This window comes from Manis javanica, chromosome 1, assembly GCF_040802235.1.
Source record: "Manis javanica isolate MJ-LG chromosome 1, MJ_LKY, whole genome shotgun sequence".
Classification (NCBI taxonomy): domain Eukaryota; kingdom Metazoa; phylum Chordata; class Mammalia; order Pholidota; family Manidae; genus Manis; species Manis javanica.
In genome coordinates, this window is record NC_133156.1 from 53,866,008 (window position 1) to 53,880,181 (window position 14,174).

General features: G+C 36.4%; 1 protein-coding gene across 1 annotated transcript in view; it reads left to right on the forward strand.

The window, feature by feature from the left end:
- The window catches only part of C1H5orf47 (chromosome 1 C5orf47 homolog), a 48,558-nt gene that overhangs the window by 15,214 nt on the left and 19,170 nt on the right, over window positions 1–14,174 (forward strand). Inside the window, exons 2-4 of the mRNA XM_036995121.2 lie at window positions 9,510–9,595; window positions 10,999–11,098; window positions 12,420–12,455. Coding sequence (XP_036851016.2) covers window positions 9,510–9,595; window positions 10,999–11,098; window positions 12,420–12,439 — 206 coding nt within the window. The 3' untranslated portion in view covers window positions 12,440–12,455. The remainder of the gene's footprint in view (window positions 1–9,509; window positions 9,596–10,998; window positions 11,099–12,419; window positions 12,456–14,174) is intronic.

The following is a 14,174-nucleotide window of genomic DNA, read 5'->3' on the forward strand; positions in this document are numbered from 1 at the left end:
TATTGATGTTCATGAGATTCTTGCCTGTGTTCTCTTCTTAGAGTTTTATGGTTTCATTTCTAACATTTAGTTCTTTAATCCATTTAGAGTTTACTTTTTTGTATGGTATTTACTTTTGTGTATGTGTACTTTGAGTATGGTGTTATGCAAGACAGTGATCTAGTTTCATTCTCTTACATATAGCTGTCTAGTTTTCCCAACACCATTTACTGTTTTTTCTCCATTGTATATTCATGGCTCCTTTGTCATATATTAATTGACCATATGTGTGTGGGTTTATTTCTGGTCTCTCTATTCTGTTCCTTGATTTATTGGTCTGTTCTTGTGTCAGAACCATGCTGTTTTAATCTGTAGCTTTGAGGTATAGCTTGAAATCAGGGAGCAAAATACCCCCAGTTTCATTCTTCTTTCTCAAAATTGCTTTGGCTATTCAGGGTCCTTTTTAATTCCATATGAATTTTTAGGATTTTCTGCTCTACTTCACAAGAAATGCCATTAGTATTTTGATAGGGATTGCACTGAATCTGTAAATCGCTTTAGGCAGGATGGCCATTTTGACAGTATTGATTCTTCCTTTTCATGAGCATGGAATAGATGTCCATTTATTTGTGTCTTTTTCAGTTTCTTTTTTCAGTGTTTTACAGTTTTCAGAGCGTACAGGTGTTTCAGCTCCTCCATTAGGTTTATCCCCAGGTATTTTATTCTTTTTGATGCAATTTTAAATGGAATTGTTTTCTTGATTTCTCTTTCTGCTAGTTTATTGTTAATATATAGGAATACAACAGATTTCTGTAAGTGGATTTTGTATCCTGCAACTTGGCTGAATCAATTTATTAGTTCTAATAGTTTTTTTTTATGGGATCTGTAGGGTGTTCTATATGTAGTGTCATGTCATCTCCAAACAGTGACAGTTTTACTTCTTCCTTACTTATTTGGATGTCTTTTATTTCTTTTTCTTGTCTGATTGATAGGGCTAGGACCTTCAGTACTTATGTTGAATTAAAGTGGTGAGAGTGAGCATCCTTGTTTTATTCCTGATCTTAGAAGAAAAGCTTTCAGCTTTTCACAGTTGAGTATGATATTGGCTGTGGGTTTGCCATGTGTGGCCTTTATTATGTTGAGGTATGTTCCCTCTGTATCCACTTTATTGAGAGTTTTTATCATGAATGGATGTTGAATTTTGTCACATGCTTTTTCAGCATCTTTTAATATGATCATACGGTTTTTATCCTTCCTTTTGTCAATGTGGTGTATCACATTGACTGATTTGCCGATATTATACCCTTGTATTACTAGAATAAATCCCATTTGGTCATGATGAATGATCCTTTTTATTTTTTTTTAATTTGATTTGCTAGTATTTTGTTGAGGATTTTTGTGTCTGTGTTCACCAGGGATATTTGTAGTTTTCTTTTTTTGTAGTGTCTTTGGTTTTGTATTAAAGTAATACTGGCCTTATAGAATGAGTTTGGAAGTATTCCCTCCTCTTCTATTTTTTGAAAGACTCTAAGGAAAGGTATTAGCTTGTCTTTGAATGTTTCATAAAATTCACCCATGAAGCCACCTGGTCCTGGAATTTTGTTTGTTGGGAGATTTTTGATTATTGATTCAATTTCATTACTAGTAATTGATCTGATCAGATTATCTGTTTCTTCCTGGGTCAGTCTTGGGAGATTGTATGTTTCTAGGAGTATATCCATCTCTTCTAGGTTGTCCAGTTTGTTGGCATATAATTTTTCATAGAATTCTCATACATTCTTTGAATTTCTGTGGTGTTAGTTGTAACGTCTCCTTTTCATTCTGATTTTGTTTGTGTCCTCTCTCTTCTTTTCATGATAAGTCTGGCTAAGTGTTTTGTGCTGTATTCATCTTCTCGACGAACCAGCTCTTGGTTTCATTGATTTTTCTATTGTCTCTATTTTATTTATTTTCACTTGGATCTTTATTATATCCCTTCTTCTACCAATTTTGGGTTTTATTTGTTCTTCTTTCTCCAGTTACTTTAGTCATAGGGTTAAATTGTTTGAGATTGTTCTTGTTTCTTCAGGTAGACCTATATTGCTATAAATGTCCCTCTTAGAACTGATTTTGCTGCATCCCACATATTTTGAACTGTTGTGTTTGTTTTCATTTGTTTACATATATTGTTTGATTTCCTCTTTGACTGTTCCTTGATCCATTGATTACTTAGAAGCGTGTTGTTTAGCCTCCATATGTTTGTGTTTTTTCTTGTTTTTTCTTATAATTGATTTCTGGTTTCATACCATGGTGGTCTGAGAAGATGCTTGATGCAATTTCGACTTTCTTAAATTTGTTGAGACTTGTTTTGTGTCCTGATATGTGATCTGTTTTGGTGAACATCCCATGTGCACTTGAGAAAAATGTGTGTTCCATTGCTTTGGGGTAAAATGTTCTGTATATATCTGTTAACTCCATCTGGTCTAATGTGTAATTCAACATCTCTATTTCTATTTTTATTTTCTATCTGGATGATCTATCCATTGATATAAGTGGAGTATTAAAGTCCCTGCTATTATTGTGTTAACTGTCAGTTTCTCCCTTTAGGTTTGTTGGTATTTGGTTTATATATTTAGGTGCTTCTATGTTGGGTGCTATTACATCCACTTGTTGGACTTATGTCTTTATCATTATGTAGTGTACTTCTTTGTCTCCTGTTACTTTCTTTGTATTGTAGACTATTTTGTTTGATATAAGTATTGAAATTCCAGCTATTTAAAATCCCTGTTTGCATGGTATATCTTTTTCCATCCCTTCAGTATTAGTCTTTGTGTGTCTTTAGGTGTGAAGTGAGCCTCTTGTGGGCAGCAAATAGATGGGTCTTGATTTTTTTATCCATTCAGTCACCCTGTGTCATTTGGTTGGAGCATTTAGACCATTAACATTTGAAGTAATTATTGATATATATGTACTTATTGCCATTTTGTTAAATGTTTCCTGTTTTGTTGTTGTTGTTGCTCTTCTCTGATCCTTTCTTCCTCTCTTGCTCTCTTCTCTTGTGTTTTATCACTTTCTTTAGTGTTATGGTTGGGTTCCCTACTCTTTCTTATGTAACTATTATAAGCTTTTGGTTTGTGGTTACCAAAGGGTTCTTAAATGATACCCTATGAATATAACAATTTATAATAAAGTGATGGTCATTTAAGTTTGAATGCATTCTAAAAGCACTACATTTCTTAATTGCCCTCCTCATTGTTTTATGTATATCTTCTTTTACACCTTTTTAAGTGATTCCCTTAACTAATTTTTTTCACTACTTTTATAATTGTGTAATTGCTTTTGCTACTTTCTTTTTTACCTTCATGATAGCTTTTAAGTAATTGATCTACTACCTCTGCTATATGTTTGTTTTACTAGTGGAATTTTTTCCCTTTCTTAAATTTCTTGCTTCTATTTTATAAGGCTGGTTTAGTGGTGGAGTGGTGAATTCTTTTAACTTGTGTTTATCTGTGAAGCTCTTTGTCTCTCCTCCAATACTGAATGATAACTTTTTTTGGGTACAGTATTCTTGGTTGTAGATTATTCTGTTCAGCACTTTAAATATATCATGTACTACATGCCCTTATGGCCTGTAGAGTTTCTATGGAAAAATCAGCAGATAATCTTATGAGGTTTCCCTTAAAATTCATTACTTTTCTCTTGCTGTTCTTAATATTCTATCTTTGTCTTTGATCTTTGATATTTTGATTATGATGTGTCTTGGTGTGAACCTCCTTGGGTTCATCTTGTTTGGAGCTTTCTGCACTTCCTAGACCTGATAGACTGTTTCCTTCCCCAGGTTAGGGAAGTTTTCAGCTGTTTTCTCTTCAAATAAAGTTTCCGTTCTACTCTTTCTCTTCTCCTTCTGTGACTGCTATAATATGCATGCTAGGATGTTGGTTGCTGTCCCAAAGCTACCCTATTCTCATTTCTTTTAATTCTTTCTTCCTTCTGCTTTTCAGCTTGAGAGCTTTCTATTACTCTATATTCCAAGTCACTGATCTGTTCTTCTGCATCCTCTTGTCTGCTGTTCATCCCCTCCAGTGCATTTTTTATTTCATGTATTGAATTCATCTCTGACTGGTTCCCTTTTAGGTTTTCTATCTCTCTGTTAAGGTCTGCCTTGAGTTCTGCTATTGTTTTCTTAAGTCCAGTATCTTTCTAACTGCTTTAAACTCTTTATCAGGTAGATTGATTAATTCTCTTTAATTTAGGGTTTTTTCCTTTTTTTTTTCTTGTTCTGTTATTTGCAGCATATTCCTCTGTTTCTTCATTTTTATGATTTTCTGTGCTTGGTTCTATGAATAGTTTGAAAGGGCTCACTCTCCCAGTCTTGAGGAATTGGCCTTGTGTGGGAAAGTCCCCTGTGTAGACTACATGTGACTCATGGTTTGGCAAGCTGGAGGCTGAGCAAGTATGAGACAGGCTTTTCATGGTACTGAGGCTCACAGGGCATGTTCTTGGAGGTGTGGCCTTGGGGGCAGTTGGAGAAGATCCTGGGTGGACATCTGTGGATTCTGCATTGGTTGGGGGAGTGTGGTGGGCCAGTAGGATGCCAGGAGTGCACTGAAGGTAACTCCTAGATTGGTGCCACCTGAGTCCCCTGTGCATTCTCACCCATATACCCATGCATACTCTGGGACCACTCCAGAAGATTCCTGATTCCTGTGTTGGGCACATACCAGATCCTGCTGGCTATGTGGAGTTAGGCTCTGTGTATGTTCTCCCTTAGACTCTGCAGTTCTAGGCTGCTCCCAGGTATTTCTGCTTTGGTGTCCACAGTCCTGGTGGCAGCTAGGATCAGGCACTGTGTGTATGCATTCTCCCTTGGCCCTTATGTACTCTGGATTGTTCTGGGAAATTCTCACGTTGGTGCCCATCAATCCCATTGGTGGCCAGGATCAGACACCATGCATGCACATGTTTCCTGCAGCCTCCTTGCACTCTGGGTTATGCTAGGAAATTTCTGCATTGGCACCTCCCAGTCTGCTGGAAGCCAGAATCAGACACTGGTATGTGTATTTCCCTGAGGCACCTGTGCACTCTGGGCTGCTCTGGGGAATTCCTGCTTCAGTGTCCGCTGGATCACACTGGTGGCCAGGGGTCATCCCTGAATGTGTGTTCTCCCACAGTGCACTGGGGAGTTGGTGGAACCAGCAGATTCATACACCCTCCTTGTGTGCTGGGGAACTTACTGGTACTGCTGATGGGCGCTGGGTAGTGAATGGCAACAGGCAGCAATGTAGGACTGCTGGATTTCCTGCAGGCACACCCAGGTATGGGCACAGGGGTCTTGCATAGACAAAGTCTGAGATTGGTGTGTGCACCAAGATCCTGCTCTTAGCTGCACTAAGATGTGTTGAAGGAGCACAAACAGTGGCTCTGGCCAGCTCCTCCAATCCTGGATTACCTCCAATGGTTTCCTTGCCAAGTGGTGGATGTTTAGTTCTGAAACTTGGGTTCTTTCACTATGGTCTAGTCATGCTTTAAACTGCAAGGCTTCTTCCTACTCCTCAGGGCAGGGAGTCCATGCCTGGTTCTCTCAATGCTATCTGTCCTCCTCCCCTCTGCTGGTGGGGTGGGGTTCCTGTGGTTACCATCTCTTCTGCCATTTTGATTTCTTTTTTTTTTTTTTTTTTGGTGATCCTTTTGTTCCTCCTTGTATAGGAAGTGTTGTTTTCAGTCTCTGATCTTCTTCTGGGTGAAGTGCTCTGTGTGTAGGTGTAGATTCAGTGTCTAGGTGGGAGAAGGAGGATTCAGGCTCTCTCTACTCCACCGTCTTCCTAGAATCCTGTACAAGTTGGTTGACTCCTGAGAATGATCTGTAGTGGGAAGCCTTCAGAAATTCTCAAGCAGGGGCATTATTTTGGATTCCATGTCCCTCTGAGTGTCCCATTGTTAAAAGGCACTCAGGTTTTATTTCTGGACCCTGTGCTGGAGATTAAAATATCCAGAAATAGTAGAAGACACTTTACCCTGGCTTTCCAGCTTCTTTCAATAATAAAAACAAGTTAAAAGGTTTATTCTAGGAATAATGGTGATAGTGGTGGGGTGGTGGTGGGGAGCTCTTCAGCCTTAAAGAAACGCAAGAGAGCAGGAATCGAGGGAAGGATTAAATGGATCAGATAGAGAGCCTCTATTGCTTTAGCACCACAGGTCAAAGAGACACATAACAGTCCAGCACTAAGGTAGTGGACAGGAAGTGAAGAACACTGAAAAACAATTGAAGAAGCTAATAGGGGGAACTGACAGGATGGAAGAATTACTACTGGAGATTCCCACACATGGCAGGTAGAAATTACTGGGTAGCAAAGAGCTGAGATTATGAAACCAGCATTTTGTTGTTGAAACTTTAGGCTGTGCTGACCTATGGTGGTTTTCTCCTAGTTGGCTACTTCGTTGGGGTAGGAAATGACAATAATGAGTTTGTTCTGAGGTTTAGTTTTGAAATTTTGTAATTTTTTGCTATTCCTTTGTGTCAGAGGTGACATGATCAGATCTGGATGAAGGAGAACTGGAAGGGAGTCAGGATGGGAGAGATTGGAGGCCGGAGGCCAGTTACCAGACAGTTGTATTAGTCCAGTGGAAAGATAAAGGGCTTGAACTAAGGCAATGACAGTGGAGACAGAATGGACAGGATAAATGAATGACTAAAAGAGGGAGAAGGAAGGGTTGAAGCCAGGTTTGAAGTCTGTATGCTAGGCAACTGGGCAGATGATAGAGCCATTAACCCCAATGTACACCCTGCTGTGCTTGCGAAACCAGGCATAGAGTCAATGGGAGGATGTCCTGGGATAGAATAGACTTATATTTAAATCAAGCCAAAAGTGTTAAAGGTTTACCCAGTTTTAGGTGTATTTAATATTAATATTAAGTGGACATTCATTAAATGCTCATGCCTGGTTCTCTATGGGGAACAAAGGTGAGTTATTTATCCATACAACAGCATTTGTTTAACATTCACCACCTTGTGGGCACTAGATTAGGTGCTAGTGACACAGATGGACAAGATATCCTGCTCTCAAGGGACTTATCCATGAATAATGGGAATATAAGCTGGTGGGCATGAATGCTGTAAAAGAAGCACCTTGTAAGTGCCTTCCTTGATAGTTCAGGGAAAGGAGAGGCCTAGAGGCAGGAAGTCAAGAGACATGAATGGAGAAATTATGACTGGGACAGTAGAGATTATCAAGGGTCAGAAAGACATAATCTTGGCTCATCATTTATTAGCAGTATAATGTTGGCCATGGTAGTTAATGAATCTTTTTCTCAGTTTCCTTATCTGAAAAATGGGGATAATAGTTCCTACCTTTACAAGTTGCTGTGAAGATTAAGTGAGGTAATGAATCCAGAGTGCTTTGCACAGTGTTTGGTATAGAATAAATACCCAGTAAATGTTGGCACATTCAGCAGAGATGGCTTGAAGGGAGGGGGTGCTTATTCCAGTGGATGGTGGGTATGCACTAAATATTTACTGAGTGAATAAAAAATAAGTTTTGGACCAGATTATGGAATGTGTAGGAGACTATCATTTTGTGGTCATTGAAGATTTTGAATGGTGGAGTGAAGTTATCAGAGCAAGGGCCACTTTGGGAAGATCAATTTGTAAGCTGTTTGTAAGATGCTATGAAGTTAAGAAATTCAAGGGCAGGCAAATCAGGTAACCCTTTTAACATCTCAAACAAGACTAATAAGTCAGGCTGGCTCCCTGTTCTCACAGAACTGTTCTCACAGATATATTTGTGATTTGTATGTAATAGAGGATGGTGAATGCTATTGTGAGGTACAAATAATGCTTTGGAAGTGCTGACTATTTTGGGGATGAGGAAATCAGGGAAGGCTTGATGGTGGTGGGAGCTCCTTGAGATTTACATGTTGCTGAGATAGGCAGGAATTATAGATGGAAAAGTTTGTGAGCAAAGCCCCAAGTATGGATCAGTGATGGACAGTGGTTAGGGAAGAACCAGAAGGAGATTTTGACTGGGTGAGACTACGTAGAAAGAGGACTAGAGAAAGATTTGAAATACACATTGGGACAAAGTCTATGGTATGCACTGTCTCTTGCCTCAGTGAGGTACACAAAGTAAGTGGAAGAATAAATTTTGTCTTTCTTCTTTTACACATCTTTTGTATTCCTGGACATATTATATATTTCCAACTAATCACATATAAATTTGTTGGCTCCTATCCTGACCTCAAGGAGTATATGTCTAGGTTAGGTAAGACTTACAGAAAACATTTGGGAATGATGCAAGTGTAGTATTGATTGTAGGCATTTGGAGGTAAAGATACATATGGTTATATGAAAAGCAGAGTTCTCCAAATTTGAGTTAGTTTTCTATGCCATATCTGCCTAGCATCTGTACTATATTTACTTAGTGTATTTGTTTAAATAGGTGCAGTTCTTCCTCTTGACTTTCTTTTTAAAGAACTTTACATCATCACCTCAGTGGAAAATCTGTACCATTTGTCATAAATAGAAATTAATTTAAGAAATCTAATAAAGGCAAAATAATATTATTAAATTCTAGCCAAATAGGTTGTCTACTGAAGGTTGCCTGTGGTCATAGATTGTCTATGGTCATAAGTAAGTCTTAGAGAAGTCTTAATAATATACTAGTTCCAAACTCCAACTTTCTTATTGATGCATCAGAAGACTGAAAATAATTGTAGAAGAAATGAGTTTCTTACCATGTGAGTTAATGTTCTTTAGTGCTATATCTGTACACCTCCCAGAATCAATGGCATCCTTCTCACAAATTGGGAAATGCCATTTGAGAACATGCTCTAATTCACTAACAAATGGAATACTTTTTGAGTATCTAATATCTATGATATCTAGTATTATATTAGATACTAGATTTCTAATGGAGAATAAAACACTTCTCAAATAAACAGTGGGATAAATCCTATGACAACTGAGTATAGGGTGCTTTGTGATAGCAGAGAAGGCAACGGGAAAGTTAAATGTTAAATGAGTAGAAGAGAGACAGGTATAGATTGGTGGTAGAGCAGAAATGAGATGGAGAAAGGCTCAGGTAAGATGGTATTCCAGAGAAAACAGTGTTCTAGCCAGATGGAACAGCATGCGCAAAGGCTCTGGGTCCTATTTGAGGACCCACATGCTATTTTGTGTAGCTGGAAGCATAATGCATATCTGGAGTTGAACGAGGAAGAAAGGAGATGATAGAGATACACTGGGGCAAACTGTAGTTTCTGGTATTTGTTTACTCTATTGCTAACCATTTGGGAACTTGCTTTTTGAATTAGAAAAGGAATGAGATTTCCTAGACTCTTCCAAGGTACTTTATCTCTAGTTTTCTTTCTTCATAATATAAGCTAATCGGTAAACTGGTATTGTCTAGTGATCAGAAATATAACAAGAAGTATAAAAGTCCCCAGAGAGAGCTCAAGAGACATTGATAATTGTCACTATTCTCAGGATAGTGAATCATTTAAAATATGCACTTGCCTTGATATTTTACCTTCTCATTCTCTTTTTTAAAAATTAGGTTTAGCCAAGGAGAATTTAGCTAAGAAGTATGACTTTCCCATTCCTTTGAATGAGGCTTCCAAAATAATGAAGAAAAAGAAAAAGGTATATTATTGTAATGGGGAATAACAATATTTGTATTTTTAGATTAACCCTTTTTAAATACAAATGTGTGAGGATACTCAAGAGAGTAAAAATAGTTTCATCTTTTGAAAAATTTAATTTACTGAAATGAGAAAATAGAATTAATGTAGCAGAAATGGAACTGGGTTTGGAAATATTTGGTAACCATATGGAATAGTCCTTTTAGTGTTTCAAAGTACAAAACACATTTTTAGCAAAATATAACCCACTGGGAGATTTTTTCAAGCCGTGAAAATATATGCTCCATAGAATATAACAAGCTCTGGCAGATAGTGTAATATAAGAAGAAAACCATGGATTTCGCAGAAAAGAATAATGTATCTATATTAGTGTCATACTGCTCTTTTAAAGACAAGGAATGTACATTAAATTTTCTAGTGGGAAAGCTGACAAAGACGAACCTTTACTGCCATTTTCATCTCTGGTTGTCCAAATGTCATGGTAACTTAAGTGTTTTAACATATTCAAAATCAGTTGCTCTACTAACCTTTGTTTTCCACCGCATATTTTACGGTTCAGTTCAAAGAAATTGTTAATTGATGACACATAAAATTGTATAGTTTCTGAGCTTTAAGTTTGTTTGATTTATAATCATGTATAGTATAAGATAGCATTCAAGATGACTAAGACTTGCAGCAAATGATTTTGAATGTGCATCTCATCTTCCCACTTTACTAAGACATATTTCTCCTAAAAACCAATTTCTCTTGGGTGGGAAGAAAAGAGCAACAGTTAATATTTACTTATAACTACAGTGTGCCAGACACTGGGGTAAGTGCCTTACATAATTCTGATGATCCAATGTATGTTATTCTTAGATGAGATTTAAACATTTTCCCAGTGTCAGGCAGCTGGTATGTGGCAAAGCCAGAATTTGAGCCTACATCTATCTGTTTGCTTTCATAGTCCTCATTCTTTCTATTCTAGTATAATCATGCTTTCTAGTAATTTCACTTTGGTATGTTCTAGAAGGAATGCTTAATTCTTAGCTAGAATAAAATACATTAACAAGTCAAATTATTGCCCTGTGGTTTAGACATAGGAATAGAAATTCACTATTATCACCTTTCAGAACAAAATTGAGTGTGTTGGAATTCATTTTAGGTAGGACTTCATAGACATTGTCTTTGAAAGGAAACTTCATCCAGGGCAGTTAATTCAAATAATACAGAGAGAAAATGATAGGAAGTTGAGAGAAATATCAGGGAATTCAGTGATCATGGGAAAACAATAACATTTACTGCTAATATTGCTTCATAACAATATCAATTGACATGCTATGTAGTTGTCATCCCAGTTGCCTCCGTTTTAATATATTCCTGGTTTTCTGCTCAGTGTTCCTTAACTGTGCTTATCTTTTTAAGGTTTCAGTATGGAATAAAGTATACAAAGTCATTTCTAAAATGCTTGAAGAAAATGAAAAATACAGACTCAGGCTGAAATGCCAACAATTACCTAGTAAAAGTAAGTTAACACAGTTTTTGTTTTATTAAAAAAGACTGGCTTCCCTAACAATTTAGTTACCCTAGGATCATATTAGACCACTAGTTTTACTGTCACATTAAATGTACAGAGCTATAGAAATGAGGCTACCATGCTATAACTGTTTGTCATAATTAAAAGTACAAAATACCTTAAAATAGTGTGTAGAGTAAACCACAGGTGTAGGGATGAGTGGAGGAGTGCAGAAGGTGAATGTTGACTGAAATTTACTGAGCAAAGGGATTACAGTTGTCTGTTAAATCTGCACTTTAATGCCAACTTTTTAATGCAGATTACAGAACTCATCCATACTTATGAAGATAATCATTTTAACTGCAATATAAAATTATACATTCTTTGTTACTTCATATAGTCACCTCCATTCTATGGATGCTAGTCCAATTTAGTGTATTTAACAAAATCTGCTTTGAGTTATGGCCTTGATGTCATTATTTCATTCCTGGAAAACAACTCATAAATTAAACCATGTTCTCAAGCTGCATCAACACTGAGTTGATATTGTGACCAGAGCAAAATTAGATGTAATTTAATGTTTTAAATATTAAAATAATTGGAAGTTCTGGATTCTCCAACAATTAAGTTAAGTAAAATTTATGTAACTAACAATGCCACATGAATTGATAAATCGTAATAGTTGTTTTTTTCCTTCACATGCATGTCCCAATATATATTAACATGCAGTGTAACATTGGAAACTCATTACTGTTCATGTAATATTGCAATAGTAATAGCATAAATTGTTTGTAATAATGACATATAAACCAATGTTCAGATTAGTGATACTCTATTTTACTTACCCAATTAAGAAGAATATGGCAGCAAAGGGGATTAGGAGGAAAAAGTAGTCAGTGGTTTCTTAGGTGAAAAGAATATTTGAATAAGCAGAGCAGTGTGCAAAAAACCTGGACGCAGTTCTGAGTGTTAATCTAGATCCAATCACTTTAATAAACATACTAGATTATGTTTAATTTTGCTCTGGCCAGAATCTTAAATTTGCCAGATTTTCTTGTGCTCAGCAAGAGTCCTTCTACTAGACATCAAGTAATCTTGTAACAATTATTTAACAATTTAAAATAACATGCTGTGTTATAAATAGCCTCTTATAAACAAAAGGTTTCCTTACAATTTATTATTTTGATTACAGTTTTAAACCAACTTATAAAAACTAACAATTATGTTTTAAAAATGTATTATAATTCTTATTACTTAATATACATTTATTAATAGAAAAACCAGTGCTACAGGCAACTTGAATTTTCCTTACATTTTATGTTGTTCTTAGACTCAAATTACACAGGATGAATCTTATCATCTTCCGGTAAGAATCCATTTAGATAACAATTATATAGACTTTTTTTCCTTCCCTTTTACATTCTGCTTTCTCCAACCTTTAATGTATATCCATTGCTAATCCCAGTCTGTTTCTTTCCTTAAATCCAGTGTTTGGCACATAGTAGACATTCATTAAATATTCGTTAAATTTTAATAAACTTCATTGGGCCTTATCTTCACAATGTCATTGAAACTACTCCCTGCATGGCTCATTTTTTCCTTTTTCTTTTTGTTCATATCTCTTCTTAGTTCTCTTTTCTCTTTGAATATGCTATCACATGCAGTATTACCTTACTACCACTGCTTCAAGTTTTCCTCTTTCCTAGTGTCCTGGAGGCTATGTCATGGTTCTCTTTCTGCCTCTCTGACCATATTTTCTGTGTATTTTTCTTTGTCCCTCTTGCTATCCTTAATAACAAATGTTCTCCTAGGTGCAATTGTTGTTCCTACTCTCTCTTTACATATTTATTCTGAGGTAACTCACCCATTTTTATAGCTTCAGTTACTCTTTCTGAGTATATGACCCTTACATCTCTATTCTCTCCCTGATCTCTGGTCATATACCTCTGAATTTTTTTAGACTATTCTGCAGTTACTTTTAAATGCTACATGTTTTATACTGAGCATATCAGCCTTCCTCTTCTTTTAAATTGTGGCCTGATTTGCTAATCATCTGGATTCGTTAAATTCTTAAGGAAAGATTACATCCAGGTAATAGAAAAAGTAAGGAAGATAGGTATTGGAAAAGAGAAATTAGACTTTTATAAGTGGGAATGTAGAAGAGGGGAATATATTTTAGACATGGTTGTGGGCAAGTTCATGGAGTCCAAGAAAATGTTTAAGAATGTACAGTTTGATTAAAGCTTGTAGTCACAGTGAAGAAAGGTACAAAAGTATCCTGAGACTGTATTTCAAGTGATCTCATGTGAATACTGAGTCAAGGATTTGTACATTCAGTAGGCAATGAGAAAACATGGAACGTGTCTTAACTATTATTCTAAATTATTTCAAATATATAGAAAAGTTGCAAGAATAACACAAAGAACTCCAGAACACCCTTTACCTACCTACATTCACTGATTTTTAACATCTTGTCACATTTCCTTCACCATTTTCATACTCTCTCTCCATGTATAAGTGTATGTGTATAAAGTATTACCCCTAAATACATTAATGTGTATGTGAGGAAGTGTATCTTTTATATAACCATATTACAGTTATCATGTTCAGGAAATTTAACATTGATATACAAGTATTTCCCTCTTTCTGAAAGTAGTGTTCCTGTGAAAACTTCTATAAACTGAAGTGTTACAGAGCTGGGAGGAAGCTACCAGTAATTTATATGGAAAAGATTTTGACTATTCCCAGACCCCAAAATAACCTCTCTCAGGCTTTTCTGATACCTTAGGACACATCTTGCTAATGGAGGCACAAAATAAATTGACATAAAGCACAGATGCTCACAGGCACAGTTTAAAGCTCTGGTAGTTTGATGCTGAGAGGCTGAGTGTAGTTTCTGGGGAAGGAGCTTGGTGGTGCCACTCCCACTGCTCAGGGTGCACGTACCTCTGTAATGGCTCGCTCAGACAAATGCTGCCAAGGTTTTTGCTCTTTATGTTTTTTTTTTCAAAAGTGAAAATCCTCTTCAGATTTCTTTTGGTGAGCTAAAACAGGTACTATGTAGGTCTTTCCTAAAAGCAAAGTG